At 39.1% G+C, this 18,502-nt stretch overlaps 2 protein-coding genes across 2 annotated transcripts; one reads left to right on the top strand and one right to left on the bottom strand.

Annotated features, from left to right (window-relative positions):
* Position 1: 1 nt before the first annotated feature.
* Positions 2-4,839, top strand: LOC127971395 (cell cycle checkpoint control protein RAD9A). Its single transcript, XM_052574381.1, has 11 exons — positions 2-271; positions 449-519; positions 638-760; positions 997-1,111; positions 2,470-2,569; positions 2,732-2,838; positions 2,917-3,023; positions 3,373-3,437; positions 4,018-4,119; positions 4,214-4,400; positions 4,492-4,839. The coding sequence occupies exons 1-11, from the start codon at positions 193-195 to the stop codon at positions 4,612-4,614; spliced, it is 1,179 nt and encodes a 392-aa protein (XP_052430341.1). The 5' UTR covers positions 2-192; the 3' UTR covers positions 4,615-4,839.
* Positions 4,695-18,381, bottom strand: LOC127971391 (histone acetyltransferase KAT6B-like). The gene is made up of 10 exons (XM_052574377.1): positions 18,265-18,381; positions 17,872-17,984; positions 17,273-17,369; positions 15,699-15,806; positions 15,515-15,621; positions 15,299-15,413; positions 10,254-10,319; positions 9,976-10,165; positions 9,462-9,622; positions 4,695-7,945 (listed from the first exon to the last, which is right to left on the bottom strand). The coding sequence occupies exons 2-10, from the start codon at positions 17,982-17,984 to the stop codon at positions 4,874-4,876; spliced, it is 4,029 nt and encodes a 1,342-aa protein (XP_052430337.1). The 5' UTR covers positions 18,265-18,381; the 3' UTR covers positions 4,695-4,873.
* Between the last annotated feature and the right edge of the window lie 121 nt (positions 18,382-18,502).

Raw genomic sequence — 18,502 nt, 5'->3', positions numbered from 1 at the left:
CCACATGTCGGATTCGAAGTAAACAGTGGCGCACTCTGCCAAATTCTTGAATTATCCGCTTATAATACGTTTTGTTATAACAGACAACCGCTCTTAACGTTTTTTTTTTACGATTAGTTTCTCGTGTTATATTGGCTACTGGCGTCATGTGGGCGATAAGAATCTAACGTTACTCGAGCCGCTGAATACTTTATGCAGACTTTGTTTAGAAAGAATATTGTTGACAAGCAAAATATAATGGATTGTGTTGCGACCGGAGGAAACGTGAAAGGTAATAACTAAAGCAACTCGTGAGAGTCGTTCTCAAAGATTTATTAAATAAACTTAAAACACAACGCTAGTGGAGTGACGTAACATAGACGCTTTCTGTGTAAACACGCTTCTCGTGCACTTAACCTTACATAAAATTAAGTATGAATAGAAGAATACTGATCCACATTTGTTGTAGTTTTAGCTAAAGCCATCCATTCCCTGTCAAGAATCGGAGAGGAGCTGTATATGGAGCCGATGGAGGATGGGGTATGTGTTGTTTTTACGACTGTTTATGTTTGTTTAATCAGATGTAAGGTTTTAAACCTATGTATATAATGTCAGCTCCTGTACTGTGAGAACATGGTCTTGTCTTCTGTGTTTTCAGTTGGCCCTGCGGTCAGTCAACTCTTCCCGGTCAGCCTTCGCCTGCTTCCTGCTGTCTCCTCTCTTCTTCCAGAGATACCAGGCTCCTTCAGACCAGAGCTTTCGATGCAAGATGCCCATCAAGGTAACGTTTCCTGTTCCTTCCATCCCTGCAGTTCCTCTTTACGCTTTTATGAGCTAAATACCTGTCCATTCATCACTTGTGCATTCAAATGTGTCTATATATTAATACTTTGCACATACAGACTTTTCAGTCCGGCTGAAATATAATGTGGCATCAAAGAAAATTCCAATTGTACTGCAAAGTGTTCTCGATGGGAATGTTTTCCTGTTATTCTGTGTTTGTCTTGTGTTCTTCAGAGCGTTCAGGCTGTGTTCAAATCCCTGACGTCTCTGGACCGCTCTGTAGAAAAATGCCGTATTCAGTTGAACAGTGAAAAGAGTCGGTTGACCATAACTCTGCACTGTAAACATGGTAAAAAAAAATATTTTATTTTTTTGTAGAATTCAATTCCTCCTCCATATGCATTATATTGCAAAAAAATATTGGGACACCCCCTTCTAATGAACAGAAAAAGGCACTTCCAAAGATGGAAACATAATTAATGTATATAAAATTTTGATTTATATCTCTGTTGCAACAGTTTTGGAAGTGTCTAAAATGACTGCACACTTATGTACAAGTCATTGGTGTTTGGTGATTAAGGTCTGCATTTAAAGTCACACCAGAGGTGTTCATCTGGGATTTGGACTTAGCTCTCTGCAGTCCAGTCAAGTTCTTCCACACTGACTCAATCAGTCACTTCTTTTTGAACCTTGTCATGTTAGAATAGAAAAGAGTCCTGTTAAAACTGTTTCTATAAAATTAGAAACGCACAATTCCCTAGAATAGCATTTTATGCTTAAACATTAAGATTTGTGCTCCTGGGAATTACTAAAATAGTCAAACCTGTTCATTAGAAGGGGGTGTCCCGATATTTTTCTCCATAATAGTTTATGACGTTAGATATGCAAGTATTAAACTTTACCTGCATACATACGGTATACTCACTTAAAGCATGAAAAGCTCAAATGCCTGATTTTTTATATTGTCAGAAAAATGTAACCATATTATATCCCAGCTCTAATCTATGAGACTATGAGGAATGAACATATTAAGATATAAACAGTTATACTGTAGTTTAAATATTAATAAATGTGATTTTTTTTTTTTTTTTTTTTTTTTTTGTAAAGTTGCTTTTATGTGAGTATTAACTTGATTAACTTAGATTATGGCGTAGTTATCAGTCAGTAATATGTGAGCCTGGACCACAAAACCAGTCTTAAGTGTCAATTTCTTTCAAAATTTAGATTTATACATCATCTGAGAGATAAATAAATAAGCTTTCCATTGATGTATGCTTTGTTAGGATCGGACAATATTACAACTACAACTATTTTAAAACTACAACCATTTGAAAATCTGGAATCTGAGGGTGCAAAAAAATCTAAATATAGAGAAAATCACCTTTGAAGTTCTCCAAATGACTTCTTAGCAATGCATATTACTGATCAAAAATTAAGTTTTGAAATATTTACGGTAGGAAATTTACAAAATATCTTCATGTAACATTATCTTTATTTAATATTCTAAAGATTTTTGGCATAAAAGACAAATCAATAATTTTGACCCATACAATTATTCGGCTATTGCTTAAAATATACCCCATTGACTTAAGACTGCTGTTGTGCTCAAGGGTCACATATTGTTTTTGAGTCAATCTTGAGTCGAATATTGCATAGAAATGGCATATTTTACTGAATGATCACCTAAACTGTGTGTGTTTATTCCAGGGCTCTTGAAAACGCACAATTTGTCCTATCAGGACTGTGAGGGTTTGCAGGCCGTATTTGATAAAGAGAGCTGTGCAAATGTGCTACAGGCTCAACCCAGGTTCGCATTCGTTTTAATACCTCAGTATTACAGCAGTCAACATTTGAAGTGGATCAAAAAAACAGAACTTCGATGAAAACTTCAAATGTTGACTAGTGTAATATCGATCCATGTGCATTTCCATTCAGCGTCTGTTTGATCAGAGTCTGTTGTTCTCTGTAGGTTGATGGTGGACACAGTTCTGCACTTCCCTCCGTCTCTGGAGGAGGTGAATCTGTCGGTGAGCAGTGATCGCGTGTGGCTCAGGAACCACGTGGAGGATGATGCAGGTATCAGTCATGTCACTCTATAATCTGCTGATATGCAGGAATATAAAAAAAAGTCAAACAAAGTTTTTCCTCTCTCAGACTCATCACGAGCAATGATGACTGAACTGTGTTTGAGCTCGGAGGAGTTTGATCATTTTGCCGTCGGCAGTCAGACCAGCATCACCTTCTGCCTCAAAGAGCTCAGGGTGAGTGAGTTCTCACACAAATCCCAGAGACTGCTGTGAATACAGCACATCTAACACAGTCACTATTTTCTCAGTGAAACAGTATTTAAGACCCCAATATCCACCTTATTTTTCCGGTTTCATCTGTTTTCAGTTACATTTATCTGTACAAAACAGCTTGCTATGCTGCTTGATATTGCAAATTGGTATTTCTTATTTTGTATATTTATTCTAAGCTTTGGGAATATTGTATCATTTATACTCATGCCAATAAAGCAATTTTGAATGAACTAAAATGTTATAGATATATATGTTCACCTGCATTAAAACAAACAAATTTTTTGAAAACTCTCTGGTTTTCCATCATCAGGGTTTGCTTGCATTTGCCGAGTCGTCTGGTCTTCCCATTTCTATGTATTTTGATGAGCCAGGCAGGTTAGTTTCTATTCACCTTTTTAATTCACTTTATTTTAAAATATTTAAAATTGAAATATATGCTTCCAATCAAAAGTTTGCATATGTAAATTGTTTACTTAAAAAAAAAAAAAAATGTCACCAAGACTGCTTTTATTTGGTCAAAAATACTATAATATAAGAGTTAAATATTATTACAATTTATAAGAACTCTTTACTATTTGAATGTATTTTAAAATGTAATTGATTTCTGTGATCAGAGCTGAATTTTCATCATCATTACTCCAGTCTTCAGTGCCACATGATCCTTCAGAAATCATTCTAATATACTAATTTGCTGCTTGAGAAATATTTCTTATTATTATGCACATTGAACTCAGTCGTGCTGCTCAGTAAAATGTTTTAGGATCCTTTAATAAATAGAAATTTCAATTTCAAAAGAGCTGCATTTATTTGAAATCTCTTGTAACATTGTAAATATCTTTACTGTCATCCTTTCTAAATAGAAATATGTATTTATTATAAATAAAACAAATAACTTTTTTCCAATATCAGCATATTTGTGTATTCTCACCTGTGTGTGTTTGTGGTTGTGTTTAAGTCCCGTTATCCTGAGTGTTACAGACAGTGTTCTGGAGGCTAATTTTGTCCTCGCTACACTGTCAGAGGACTCGCATCCGAAGAACCACGTCAACACAAAACGGTAAGTAAAATCAGGAAATATTGAACATACTCTTGTGTTGTGACAGAATTTTCATTTCTGGATGAACTAACCCTTTAATACTTATTCCCCTCAGCCCTGACACAGAACAGCCACCAGACGACTTCATGAGCGACGACATGGACTCGTTTCTCATTGCCATGGAGACCAGCGAACTTCCTGGACCGTCACATGTCCCCACGTCCCCACCACGACCCACCAGTAACAGAAAGCACTCCTTCAGTGAAGAGGAAGCACTTGCAGAAGGACCTCCCAACAAAAAGGTACAATAATCACTTAAATGAATCATTTAAAAACATAACAACAAATTCCCAGATCCCACTAATATTCAGTCCCTGCCTTCTTGTTTTTCAGTTTTGTTCACTTTTCTTCGGTTCAGTTCTGCCCACTCCCTCTCAGTTGCCCAATCAGACCATGCAGAGCCAGGAAGTGCTGGCAAGTGACAGTGAAGACGAAAATCAGACCGAAACATCATAACCGCCCATCGACTGAACTAAACGATGTGGAAAAACTCTCCCACATCCCCAACCTCACAAACACTGCTAAAAACATTTACACAGAAGTCTCCACTTGATTTTATTTTTCTATGAAAATAATTATGGTTTTAAACCAAGAGATGTGAATATGTGAATATAACAAACCACATCAAATCATTGCACAAGTCACATTAAAACATCTCACTCCCACTGTGGAATACAAATATGTGATTGAGTCTGTGATCATTTTAAAATCCCCGTCAGAAAAAGGAGTTTCTCCTGTCGTGAGACGTCTGAGAGTCACTGTTCCCGGGGGTCTCAGCATTATTAGCACCTTTCCTGCTGAGCACCTGGAAGCTCTTTCCTCTTGTCTGAGGCTTTTTCCTTTCTTTGTCTTTGTCCTTTTCCATTTCCTTCTCTCGTTTCTTTCTGTCTTTCTCTTCTCTTTCTTTTCGCTCTTTGTCTCTCTTTCGTCGCCGCCTCTCTTTTGCCGTCAGCTTCTCCTCTTTCTCGCTAAAGTCCTGGATGAGGATTTTAGGGATGGGGGTTTTATTGGTCTCCCCTCGGAGACGGCTAAACAGACCCAGACGTTTTGGAGGAACTGACTTTGTTGGTGAGGTGGGCTGAGGGACTGTTTCTTGAGGCGGTGAGGGTGTTGTCTGCTCTGAATGTGTGAGTTCTTGCTGCTGTTGCTCTTTTGAGGTGTCCTCAGAGAGGATTGTGGGATTGGAGGTGCTGAGGTGAGCAGGTGGGACATTTGGGTTTGGGGATTTAGAAGTTGAATTTGAAGAGGGTGACTCTAACCCCTGGCTGTTTCCTGGTCCTGCACATTCATTGTTATGAGGGTTGCCAGATTCTGCAGCACAATCCTCGATTTTACACTCAGGGTTGCCTGATCCAGAGCTTACATGTTCTATGTCTGTCTCTGGGTTTTCTGAACTGGATGTAATATGATCTTCTTTGTAATCTGGATTGCTAGATCCAGCTGCAGAATCCACTATATTGTTCTCAGGGTTGCCAGATTCACTTGTAGGAGGCACATCATTGTATTCTGCGTTGTCAGATCCAGTGGTCACATGCTCTATATTGGTCTCTGAGTTGTCTGATTCAGTTGTGACATGTACTACTTTGTGATCCGGGTTGCCAGATCCAATAACAGAATCCACTATATTGTTCTCTGCGTTGCCAGATCCAGTTGTAATTTGTACATCTTTACATTGTGGGTTTTCAACAGAAGAACCAGTTATATTGTTCTTTGGATTGTCAGATCCAACAGCAACATCCATGCCATCGCTTTCTATTTTTTCAGTTTCAGTGGTAACATCTGTCATGGTGCATTCAAGGTTGCCAGATTCAGTTGTAACATGCTCATCATTGTTTTCAAGTTTACTATCAGCAGAATCCACTTCCCTCTGCTCTGGGTTTACGGATTCACTTGTAACATGGATACTGTTTCTATCTGGGTTGCCAGATCCAACAGCAGTTTCCAGACTATTGCTTTCTAGTTTGCCAGAATCAGCAGTAATGTCTACCGTGTTGCATTCAAGGCTTTCTGATCCAGGAGCAGCATGCATTTCATTGCTTTCTGCATGGACAGATCTACAAGTATCATCCTCTACATTGTTTGTGAGGTTGCTTGATTCATCAATATTGATTTCACAACTTTCTATGATTTTAGATTCAGGTGAATTATTTACTTCACTGTTTTCGGGTTTGATCTCACTGACTTCTTTATCACATATGCCAAAAGAGTGTGTGGATGCTGCACCCTCTTCCTGAGGTTCAAGGATGTTGGTGTCATCAGCAGAATCCACTTCACTCTGCTCTGGGTTGCCAGATCCGTCTGTATCCTCCACAGTGGAATCTTTTTGACAATGCTTCAACTCTCTGGAAGTAACAGAAGTATCCACATCACTCTGCTCTCGGTCATCTGATTGGGATTGCTGTTGGGGATCTGTTGGTCCATCCAGATGCTCAGTTTCAATTTCTTGTTCACTGTTTAAAGAAAATGATGTTAGCACTATTTCAGGCGGTTGCAATGTCTCTGTACCACTACGAGATTGACTGTCGCTCTCGTCTAAGCTTGTATCTTGTCTCTCATCATCTTTCTCCTCACACATGTTTGAAGGGTCGGATATCTCTGTGGTCTCCTCAGGAAGAAGATCAAACTCTTGCTGAATCTCTTCCTCCTTGTCTGCATCAGTATGGTTTTCATTTTCAGTCTCCTCATCTTCCTCTATAATTGTGTCAATGAACAAATCTTCTCTCTGGCTTTCTGAGAGTTCTTGTTCTTCATGTTGATCACCAGATGTTTGAGAGCTCTCTTCCTCCTGAACAACATGTATCTGTACCTCTTTCTCTGGGATATTTTCCTCATTTTCTTCAGTCGTTATGATGTTTGGCAACCTATCTTCTGTTTCTTCTTCTTTTTTGCAGTGTTCTGTTTGTGTATCTTCTTCCTGGATGTTGCTGTGTGGTTGTATTTCCTCTTCCTGTTTACTGGAGTCAGACTGTATGTCTTCTTCCTGTGATGTACTTTCTTCACTTGGCTCTAAAATTGTTTCAGTCTCCACAGTCTGTTCATCTTGACACGTCTGTTTGTCTGTATTGTGTTCATCTTGATTTGTTGGTGCTTCTGTGCTCTGATCATCTTGATTTTTGTCTATGTCTGTCTTCTGTTCAACCGGATGTCCTTGTGTTTCTGTAATCTGTGCATCTTGATTTGTGTCCTGTATATGGTGAAGTGTCTTTATGCTCTCCTCAACCACACAAGCAGCGGCCCTTTCTTTCTCATCACCTCGTGTTGTTTCTAAAGGATCCTTCTGTTGTTTCAAAGACGTTTCTGTATGCTCTTTCTCAAAATCATCACAGTCAATGCTGGAGGACACCACCACTGAGATTTTAGGATGTGTGTTGTGATCTTTGTGTGAGCAGAGTTCGTCTGCAAGCCTGTCCCGTTTGGCCCTTTGCTCCCCAACGATACCGCACACACTCCTCCTCCTCACCTCCTCCTCATCGCTCTCCTCCATCACGCTTCTTGTGAGTTTTCTTCCTCCTCCATCCCACTCCTCCATGTCACTCTTACTGCTCCTCTTCCTCCATTTCTTGCGCAGAGCCAAAGGAGAAAGTGAAGATTGTGAGCGTGTGAGAGGAAGAGTCAGGCTCCCCTTCGGTCGCTCTTTCTTTTCCTGTGTTCTCTCCCAAACCATCCGGCATCCGTGACATCGCCCGCGCGGGTCAAAGGTCGAGTTTGGTCTCTCTTTTTTCCATTTCTCCAGCTCTTTCTCAGTTTGTTTTTGCAGGTCTGTCAAGGACAGGGACACCGAACATACCTGAGAATGTAACAGTGGTTTTGAGTAAATAAGTCTGTCAGGACTAAAGGACTGTTCACTTCAATACAAATGTTTGGAGTTACATTTTTGGCATAGTCACATTAGGGGTGTGCGATATATATCATCTACAGTAATTGTTGTTTAAATCATATGTGATAAGCCATTATTGAGTAAATCGCAAAAAAAAACAACCAATAACACAGCAAGAGTGTGCACATAGGTTAGACTACTGCATATCCATGTTTAGAGTTAATGCTTTCACTGCCTGATTCAGTCTATTATTTAGAATTCCCCAAAATTGTCTTTTATATTTTTTATATAATATGATTTAACCCTAGTTAAAGGGTTAGTTCACCCAAAAATTTAAATTTACCCATGATTTACTTTCCATCGAGGCATCCTGGGTGTATATGACTTTCTTCTTTCAGAAGAATCCAATCTGAGTTATTAAACAATTCCCTGGCTCTTCCAAGCTTTATAATGGCAGTGAATGGGTGTTGAGATTTTGAAGCATGAAAAACTTTGTCCATCCATCATACAAGAGTGGCTTTCTAAGAGACGATGTAAGTGATTCACTTTAGAAGGCTTTTATTAACCCCCCCTGAGCCGTGTGTAGCACTTTTTATGATGGATGGATGCACTTTTTTGCACTTCAAAATCTTGAACCCCATTCACTGCTATTATAAAGCTTGGAAGAGCCAGGACATATTTTAATATAACTGTTTTAAATTGTATTCATCTGAAAGAAAGTCATATACACCAAGGATGGTTTGAGGGTGAGTAAATCAAGGGATAATTTTCATTTTTGGTGAGCTATCCATGTAATGCATAAAAACAGCAGATGGTCTAAATGTAAATGCATATTCAGTCTCTGACAGAAGGTGGCAGTTTTAGAAAAATAGAAGTACACCATGGCTTACAGGACAATAAAGAAGCCAAACAAAAATGGTTAAAATGTTTTCAAATATTCTGTTTTCAGATTTTTTGTTTTCACTGTGGTGTGTATCAAACAACACCAAATAAATGAGTAGAGACAATAGATACGGTGTTGTAAGTTAGCTCTCAATCAACTAATAGTTAAACTAAGCACACATGAACAACAATTTAAAATCCGAATGGCGCCACCGGTGTGTGTACACTCATAGAGAATAATGTATGTTCGAATTTTAAAGACATGGCGCGACGCAGCGCTGCGCTTCTCGTCCGGTGTGCGACCCCCTTTACTAAAGCACACATTGATGGTCCTTATAATGTAGTTATCATAATGTGATTTTTAATCCATTAAAGTCCAAGCGAACACTTGGGGTCTTAATGGAGACACGATTTCAATGGAGAGACCAATTCTCACAGCACCAGTTCTTACTGGTTGGTCCATTTTCTTTGTAGTGCCATGAAAAAGAGATTAGTAAAAATCTATAGCATCGATGGTATGCAAATGTATGTCATTCGAATTAAAATCTCATTGTGGTGTGAACAGGCCTTTATTCAGATGAGCTGAGATAATCAGTAATATTACCTCGTGGATAAAGGCATCAGTCTGCTCATGTTGAACACGCTGTTTAACACCTCGCAATCTCTCCAGCGTTTCCATCTGTCCATCACACTCCTTTCGCAGACGTCCTTCTCCAAGACATCGACGCACCAGCACCACAGCGACCTGAAATAAAACACGCACACCTGCAACACACACAAGCTGTGGTCAATACATGGACATTAACAACAGTTCAACATGGCAAGAGGTGGAATAAAGGTGCACTATCTCTCTGGCTGGCTGGTTTGATTTATGCCACCAAGCTTTAACAAATACTTTTTTGAAAGGGAAAATACTTCCGTGTACAGATACTTTTTTGTTTTAGAATAAACTGCATAAATAGGAAAAAATAATGCAATAATGGCATCTGGTATCTAAAATGTTTTGCATAATTCACCATCCAAGCCAATAGGTGCCAGTATAACGTCTATGACCAAAGTCAAACCAACAATTACTAAGAACACCTTTAAAGCATGCAAATATATATTTGAAAACCAACCATAGCAGAAAAAGAGATCCCAGACTCTGAGCAGAGTGTCGAAGGGCAGGTGACGGCTGTACAAACACATCAGCCAATCAGTGGCAAACATCAGAGGCTCCACCCCCTGACTCTGTAGGTGTTTGTGTGCGGCTGGACACTGTTTTTTTAAAATGCTTAAGAGAACAGCAGCATCGAATAAAACACCTTCCTGAAGAAAAAGAAAAAGAAAAGTCTATTTATAACTTTATAGAAATGTAACCATTGTTGTTATGGTTACTGTAAAGATAAAGCCATACCAGCAGAGGGCTGTAGTATCCAGGGAGGTAGAGCTCACTAATCTGCACCAGACACCAGAACGCCTCCTAAAACAATGCAAACAATGAGGCCATGTTAAGCATCAAGCTTGCAAGCAAACAACCTATTTCTACTGTAGACTATACATACAATTTCTGGGATAATAGCGGGACACCACTCGTGAAATAAAACCGTCTGGGACCATTAGTAAATCGTCTGGGACCAAGTGTGTTCAAGCGCTAGTAAAAAACAGTGTAGAGAAATACCCTTTTTGCTTTTAGAGTTAAAAGCAGATTGTAAGTGTATTTATTTCTTTTCTCATTAGTGTTTAGCGCAGTTGTCGTTGCTAGGAATCGCTTGCAACGACAATTTTGTTTACTGTGTTGAGATGTGCTGCTTTTGGTCTCGTACTCTATAGCATACGTTTTCAGTGTCGTGCGTTTGCTTAGACCTTTGTTGTGAAAAACAGTAAAGTGTGTTCAGCTGAATTCAATTTCCGTTTTGTCTGACGGGTATAAAAAAGGTTTGTTATACTGTGGCAGTGGTCGCAGTAGCCCTCTGGTTAAGCCCTCCTCGTGTGAAGACCGAAGAGTGTAAAGACCATCGACTCTACCATGCGACTCCACCAGGAAAGGACAATGGCAAGGGATATAAGTATTGTTTTGATTAATCCCTTTATCCTTCTACTCGTTTCATTTCTGTTTCAGTTTTATAACCAATTCTTACTATGTGTTTCCAGATCCCTACTACCACTACCACTCGCAAACCACGCATCACACAATGTAGGCAGCGCAATGTTAACAACCTGCACACTATGCCTATGTCTGCTAATACACTACTCTCTTTTTCTTTTGGTTTCTGGAATTGACAGTCTGATGTAAACAAAGCCAATTTCATTACTTCTATCATTTGTCATTCAAAGCTTAATCTTATGGCCCTGACAGAGACTTGGATCAGATCGTCTCTAATGATTGAAAATGTAATCCTTTACCATCTTCAGGTATCAACAGCTCCTTTGAATCTCATTCAGAAACTGTTACCTACCCTCTTAAAATACATTTTGTAATTGTCTAGCGACCCCCAGGACCACTGGGGTAACTTTTTGGAATGAATTAGATGCTGCTCTCCACTTTTCCTGAGGATGGTACTCCCCTAGTTATGCTTGGAGATTTCAACATCCACCTAGATAAACCTCTATTTGCTGATTTCCAGACTCTGCCTGCCTCTTTTGATCTCAACCGAGTGTCAACTACTGCTACTCACAAATCGCTATCACTGTTAAAGAGTTGGATTCCCATGCTAAACATGGACAAAGTTTCAAAAATTAAGTTGTATGTTTGCAGGAGTATTTTTGTTCCCAAAATACTCCTTCCGGTTTGTCACAAGTTTCGGAAAGTTATTTTCGAGTATGGCTCTGTGTGACGTTAGATGGAGCGGAATTTCCTTATAAATTAAGGGACCAGTGGATGGAGTTTATTTTTACAGAGCATCAACGGAGTTGTGCAAGTGTTTGTGTTTGTTCCCTGCATTTCGAAGATGCTTGTTTTACAAACAAGGCCCAGTTTGACGACGGATTTGCGTATCGTTTATTTCTTAAGGATGATGCAATCCCAACGAAAAAGGGTCACGATCGTGTGTTGGAACCGCAGGCGGTGAGTAAAACTGCTTCAAATATCTCTGCCTCCTTGTTAGTGCGTCCCTCCCATGCCGGAGACCCGGGTTCAAGCCCTGCTCGGAGCGAGTCGTTGCTGCTGCTGCTCTCGTTCAGTTTCAGCCTCTGGATCTGATTCTGGATCATAAATAAACGTCTGAATCTGACTGTAAGCCATGGTTTGTTTTGGATGATGGTTTTTCCCTCACGGTAATGTCACTCACAGCTTCCAAATGCTCTCAACGCAAAAGCCTATTCGCGCTCGTGATTCTTTAGCTCCGCCCACACGTCACGCCTCCAGGCGCTTGTGTTTTTCCGGGAAAAATCGGTACAGACTATCTTTCTCTTATGAATATAATAAAACTAAAGACTTTTTGGAGTTATGAAGGATGCAGTACTACTCTATAGGTACTCAAGATTAACAGGATATTGAGTGAAAACGAGCATTTCACCCCCCCCCCCCCCCCCCCCCCCCCCCTCCCCCCTTTAATTATACATGACACTGCTCTACTGATCATGTTCTGGTTACGCCACTGCACAGGTCGGATCACTTCGTCCTCACTCTTAACCTCAACATGGTCCCTGACACATCACTTACTCCGCCACATGTCATCTTTCGACGTAATGTACGCTCTCTCTCACCCTCCCGGCTAGCTGCAATGGTTCATTCTTCACTTCCTTCCCTCTAAACTTTTTGCATCTTTGGATGCTAACAATGCTACTGATACTTTCTGCTCCACTCTTACATCTTGTTTAGACACTGTTTGCCCCTTGTCTTCCAGGCCAGCCCGTACCGCCCATTGGTTATCTGATGTTCTACACGAACATTGTTCTAAGCTTAGAGCTGCTGAAAGGGTGTGTCGTAAATCCAAAAATACTACTGACCTTAATGTGTATTAGTCACTCCTCTCTTCCTTCTCTGCTAATGTCTCCACTGCTAAAATGACAAACTATCATAACAAAATTAACAATTCGTCTAAATCTCGCATGCTTTTTAAAAAAAATTCCTCGCTCCTTTGTACTCCTCCTCCCCCTCCTTCATCTCTAATAGCTGACAACTTTGGCACGTTTTTTAATAATAAAATAAAAAACATCAGTGCACAACTTTCCACACCACAATCATTCAAGCTCATATCACCAGCAAACATACACTCACTCACAACATATTAGTACAACATACAACATTAACATATCCCTCCACACTGGTGTTTTCCCCTCATCATTTAGACAGGCTCGTATAACTCCACTACTTAAGAGTCCCACCCTCAACCCATCTCTTTTAGAGAACTACAGACCAGTTTCCCTTCTTCCTGTCATTGCAAAAACACTTGAACGAGCTGTGTTCAACCAAGTCTCTACATTTCTCATGCAGAACAAACTCCTTGACAGCAACCAATCTGGCTTCAGAAGTGGACATTCAACTGAGACGGCCTTGCTCTCAGTTGTTGAAGCCCTAAGACTGCCAAGAGCGGAATCCAAATCTTCAGTACTTATCTTGCTTGATCTATCTGCTGCTTTTGACATGGTTAATCACCAGATCCTCCTATCAACCCTACTGGCAAAGGGCATCTCAGGAACCACACTCCTGTGGTTTGAGTCTTACCTATCAGATAGGTCCTTCAAAGTATCTTGGAGAGGGGAGGTGTCCAAGTCACAACATCTAACTACTGGGGTGCCTCAGGGCTCAGTTCTTCGACCACTTCTCTTCTCTGTCTACATGGCATCATTAGGTTCTGTCATTCAGAAACATGGCTTTTCATACCACTGCTATGCTGATGACACTCAACTCTACCTCTCATTCCATTCTGATGATCCGACGGTAGCTGCTCACATCTCAGCTTGTGTAACAGACATTACTTGTTGGATGAAGGACCATCACTTTCAACTCAACCTTGCCAAGACAGAACTGCTTGTGGTTCCAGCAAAACCCATCGTTTCATCAAAATCATTAAGTTAGGCACATCAAGCATAACTGCTTCAAAAACAGCCAGAAACATTGGAGTTATGATTGATGATCAGCTGACTTTCTCAGACCACATTGCTAAAAGTGTCCAGTCCTGCATATTTGCTTTATTCAACATTAAGAAGATCAGACCCTTTCTTTCGGAACAAGCTGCACAACTCCTTGTTTAAGCTCTTGTTCTGTCCAGGCTGGACTATTGCAATGCCCTTTTGGCAGGTCTTCCAGCCAGTTCTATCACATCTTTACAATTAATCCAGAACGCAGCAGCAAGATTCATTTTTAATGAGCCAAAAAGAATACATGCCACACCCTCTGTTTATCAATTCTCACTGGCTACCAGTAGCTGCTTGCATAAAATTCAAGGCATTAATGTTTGCCTACAAAACTACCACTGGCTCTGCACACATTTACATAAATGTATTACTTCAGACTTATGTGCCCTCTAGAAGTTTGCGTTCTGCAAGTGAACGTAGCTTGATTGTGCCATCCCAAAGAAGCACAAAGTCACTTTTACGGACTTTAAAATTAAATGTTCCCTCCGGTAGGAATGACCTCCCCAACTCAATCCGAGCAGCTGAGTCCTTAGCCATCTTCAAGAATCAGCTTAAAACCCATCTCTTTTATGTTTATTTGACCCTCTAACTTTAGCACTCACTATTCTAATTCTATTCTTTAAAAAATCATTTTGTATTCTATCTATTTTCTTTTCATTTATTATACAATTATAAAAAAAAAGATCTCAAACACTAGCTTGCTCTATTCTTTTTCTATTCTATCTGTTTTCGTTTTATTTACTATATTATTTAAAAGCCCATGCTACGTGTACTGTGTTTAAGCTAACTGAGACTTGTTATAGCACTTATATATCATTGCTCTTTTGTGTGTTTGATTGCTTCCATTGTCCTCATTTGTAAGTCACTTTGGATAAAAGCGTCTACTACTTGTAAATGTAAATAATATAATAGGCTGTCAAGTCTATTTTATTCACTTTAAACATCGGATGAAGTGATTCTTTTCTCTTTAATAGAGATCAAATTAAATTTATGCATTTAGCAGACGCTTTTATCCAAAGCGACTTACATTGCATTCAAGCTAACAATTTTCTCCTAACATGTTCCCTGGGATCATGTCACACTGAAGACTGGAGTAATGATGCTAAAGAAATACAGCTGTGGATCACAGGAATAAACTACATTTGTAAATCAATTAAAAAATACAGCTATTTAAAACCATACAAATATTTCAGTATATTACTGTTATATTGTGCTTTTGATCAGATAAATGCAGCTTTGGCGAGCAGAAGAGATTTCTAAAAACAGAAAAAGTTGTGTACATTATAAATGTATCAAATTTTGCATATTATTTGGTCATTTATTCTGTTATATCTGTCGTTTACTGTATAGCCAGGTAAATAATCATGACAGAAGCAGTACCTCAGCAGGCATGTTCATCAGAAGGACAGCAGCCACCGGACCCTGCGCCTGACAGTAGCCCTCGTCTGGGCGATACTGAGTGTACGCTTTCAGGACCTCGAGCAAGTCCTTCTGACTGCTCATACAGACACCAGTGAGAAAGAAGCTTTATGACTAATCTTGTGAATTATAATGCTGTAGAGAACATTGCAAGGGAAGGGAAAGGCAGTACAGTACCCATGGCCGTCTTTGGACTGGAACATCTCATGGAAGGGAAACTGTCTGTCTGTGTCTCTTTTGATGATATCGGTCCATCCCTGATGATCTGGAGCTTTGACTAGACGCTAGACGAGTCACAGAGGAAACACAGGGCTTATATAAGAGTATAAAAAATATGATACAAATATGACCAGTCACTTACTTCGTAGAGACTCTCATTTTTTTCTTTTCTATCCTTAGCTCCACAGAGCAGTGGCCAGCCCTTTGCCCTGACCGATGCTGGGATGCCCTTCTGACACTGACCTTTGACCTGAGACAAAGGAAGTGAGCTGAGCCATGCAAATGTCTATTGTAAGACTCATGCTATGAAAGATGTTTCGACTGAAAATAACTCCAGAAGCCATGCAGATTTTTGGAAATGTTAGCAAAAAAAAATAATTAAAAAATATTACTTTTTTTAGTAATCACCTAATTCTTTACATATAATGATCCCAAATTATATCATATAATGATCAACTTTTTTAATGATTGTTAAAGGTACTGTACATACAGAGGAATTTGGCATTCATTTGTAGCCAGCAGTACTTGACATTCAACATCCTGTATCATATGTAGGCTGACTGACAATGACACATGAGGTCTCAACTATAATCAACAGATCAATCAATGCTCAAAGAATCAACCGAGATCATAAATGATCAGCTGAATACAAACATTTTCAAAACTAGTTTGATGGTTTAGTATGTCAGCACATCTAATTCAAACAGGAGAGTATTATTCTTTGTGGCCAGCTTGAACCAATGACTGGGCAGCTGACACATGCCTAGTTCAATAACTATTGATTTATCAATTTCTAGTTCCATAAATAGGCCTTTCCAGTTAACAGCTGTTAAACTTAGAAATAATCTGAAATGTTATTAATCTTTCTCTACTCTGTCCCTAGTGAAAAATAAATGTGTAATTGTATAGAATGTGCATTTACAGTGCACTTCAAATCTTAAAGGTTTTTTTTTTTTTTTAATTCAAAACCTACCATCAGGCATATTATTTAATGTGAATAAAATAAAAGGGTACTTAAGTGTAATTGAAAAAAACTAAACTTTCAAGACACAAGTAAAAGTCCACTTAATAACATTACAAATTACAAATACAATTAAATGACATTAAATAAAAAATATATTAAAGTATATTTTAGTTTAATGAAATTACATATATGTACTTAAGCCCTACTTAAGTGGTTCTAAAAAGCACTGTAAATTTCAGCTACTTGCATTTAATAATTATTTATTTTAAACTGTAATACAATTTAATTTCACTTAACATGCAATTAAGTGTTGAAAACATTACATTCAGTTAGCAGTGTACTAGCTTTTCCACAAGCATTTGGCGCAAAAATTTCTAATTTTATCATGGAACGATTAAAACAATGTGTACATGATTTAATTTTTTTTTTGGAAAAGAATAAAGGCAGTGCTTTGCCATGCAAATATTGCCACTACAATGTTAGAGTTAACCTGACTATGTTTTTCTATGTGAATTACACATTCCAACTGAAAAATATGATTTTTTTTTATCTTTATATTTTCTATCAAAGTACTTAGATATTGCTGGGAGTGTTTGAATAAAAAAAAAAATGAATAAATGTCTGAATGATATTCTGGTACCTAGATATGGATGGGGCCCACAAGTAAATATACTGAAGGTACCAGATGACCTTTGACCTTTCTTATTATATAAAATTTTACACTGAAGTATACAACAGCAAGCCAGACACACCTTGTTGCTCTTTTTCTCCATCACTTGCTCCCATTGAGTCAAGAGGCTGAGCCACTTGGACTCTCGATGTCTTACCAACTCAGGACATGGACCATCCCTGTCAACAACACACACAATCAGCAACTACACTCACAGCACAGCAGCATGCTTCACTGTCACCAACACTGTACAATCAGTGAGAAAAATACTTTACACCAAAGCAGAAATAACACACCTTTACCCTGCTTCCTAACTTACTCTCAGTAAAGCACACTCCCCATAGCAGAGAAAAGCATGAGTGTCACAAGAGGCAAACACACAGAAAACAGGAAACCACACTCTGACAGCCTAGAAATCACCATGGCAACATGACAGGATGTTGAGAAGGAGAAAATGAGAGTAAGAGGTGCGGAAGGTAACGGTAAAGTATAATCATGAGTTAATGAGTTATCAATACTGGTAATACAGGATCAAAGCGCCTTACAAAATTGATCTGACCACAGATGATACATTTAATCACACACACTGTTGCTCAACCAGGGCTTACAGCATATAAATACAGTCACAAACACTCAAATCACCCAAACTCTAAGCCGTGATGAACAGACATCAACACTGACCTGTCAGTTTCTCCATTGCCTAGAATGAAGCCAAAGCGGTTCGTCTCCACAACTGTGACCTCCGGCCCATGACTCCCCTCTTCATCCTTGCTATCGTCTGGTTTAACAGACATCTGTGCGTATGAGAGAGAAATGCATGCCATGATTGAAAAATGAATGGATTTCTGTCTCATTTCTGTTACCAAACGCGCCATTTTAAAAGCAAATTCAGTTGCATGACACAATATACATGGCACTGTATTATGTACTTATGTTTAACCTGTAGCATGCATTGATTTGGAACTGAACCGTATTTATTAATGCACATTAAGCATGGAATCATCATTAATACAGTTAGAGCAACTGAAAAAACAGACTCAATTGTGCAATAAAAGTCAATAAAGCAAAAGCTACCTTCACGCTTCTGCCAAACTCAAAGTTGCAGTTGTCCTCTGATGGGAGGGAAGACAACTAAGATAAAGACTTCCGCTGTAAAGTCAGCTAGTGTGTGTGTGTGTGTGTGTATGTGTGTGTGTGTGTTTGAATAACTGACAGTAGGAAGAAAGGTCCTCCTTTACTATGACAATCTTATAGCCCAGTGGTTTCTTGCGTTAACCGTTGTAAGGAACTGAAAGTGCAGTTGCACTGGTGC

Source organism: Carassius gibelio, chromosome B14 (assembly GCF_023724105.1).
Source record: "Carassius gibelio isolate Cgi1373 ecotype wild population from Czech Republic chromosome B14, carGib1.2-hapl.c, whole genome shotgun sequence".
NCBI classification, from domain to species: Eukaryota; Metazoa; Chordata; class Actinopteri; order Cypriniformes; family Cyprinidae; genus Carassius; species Carassius gibelio.
This window is presented reverse-complemented; position numbering and strand designations above follow the sequence as displayed.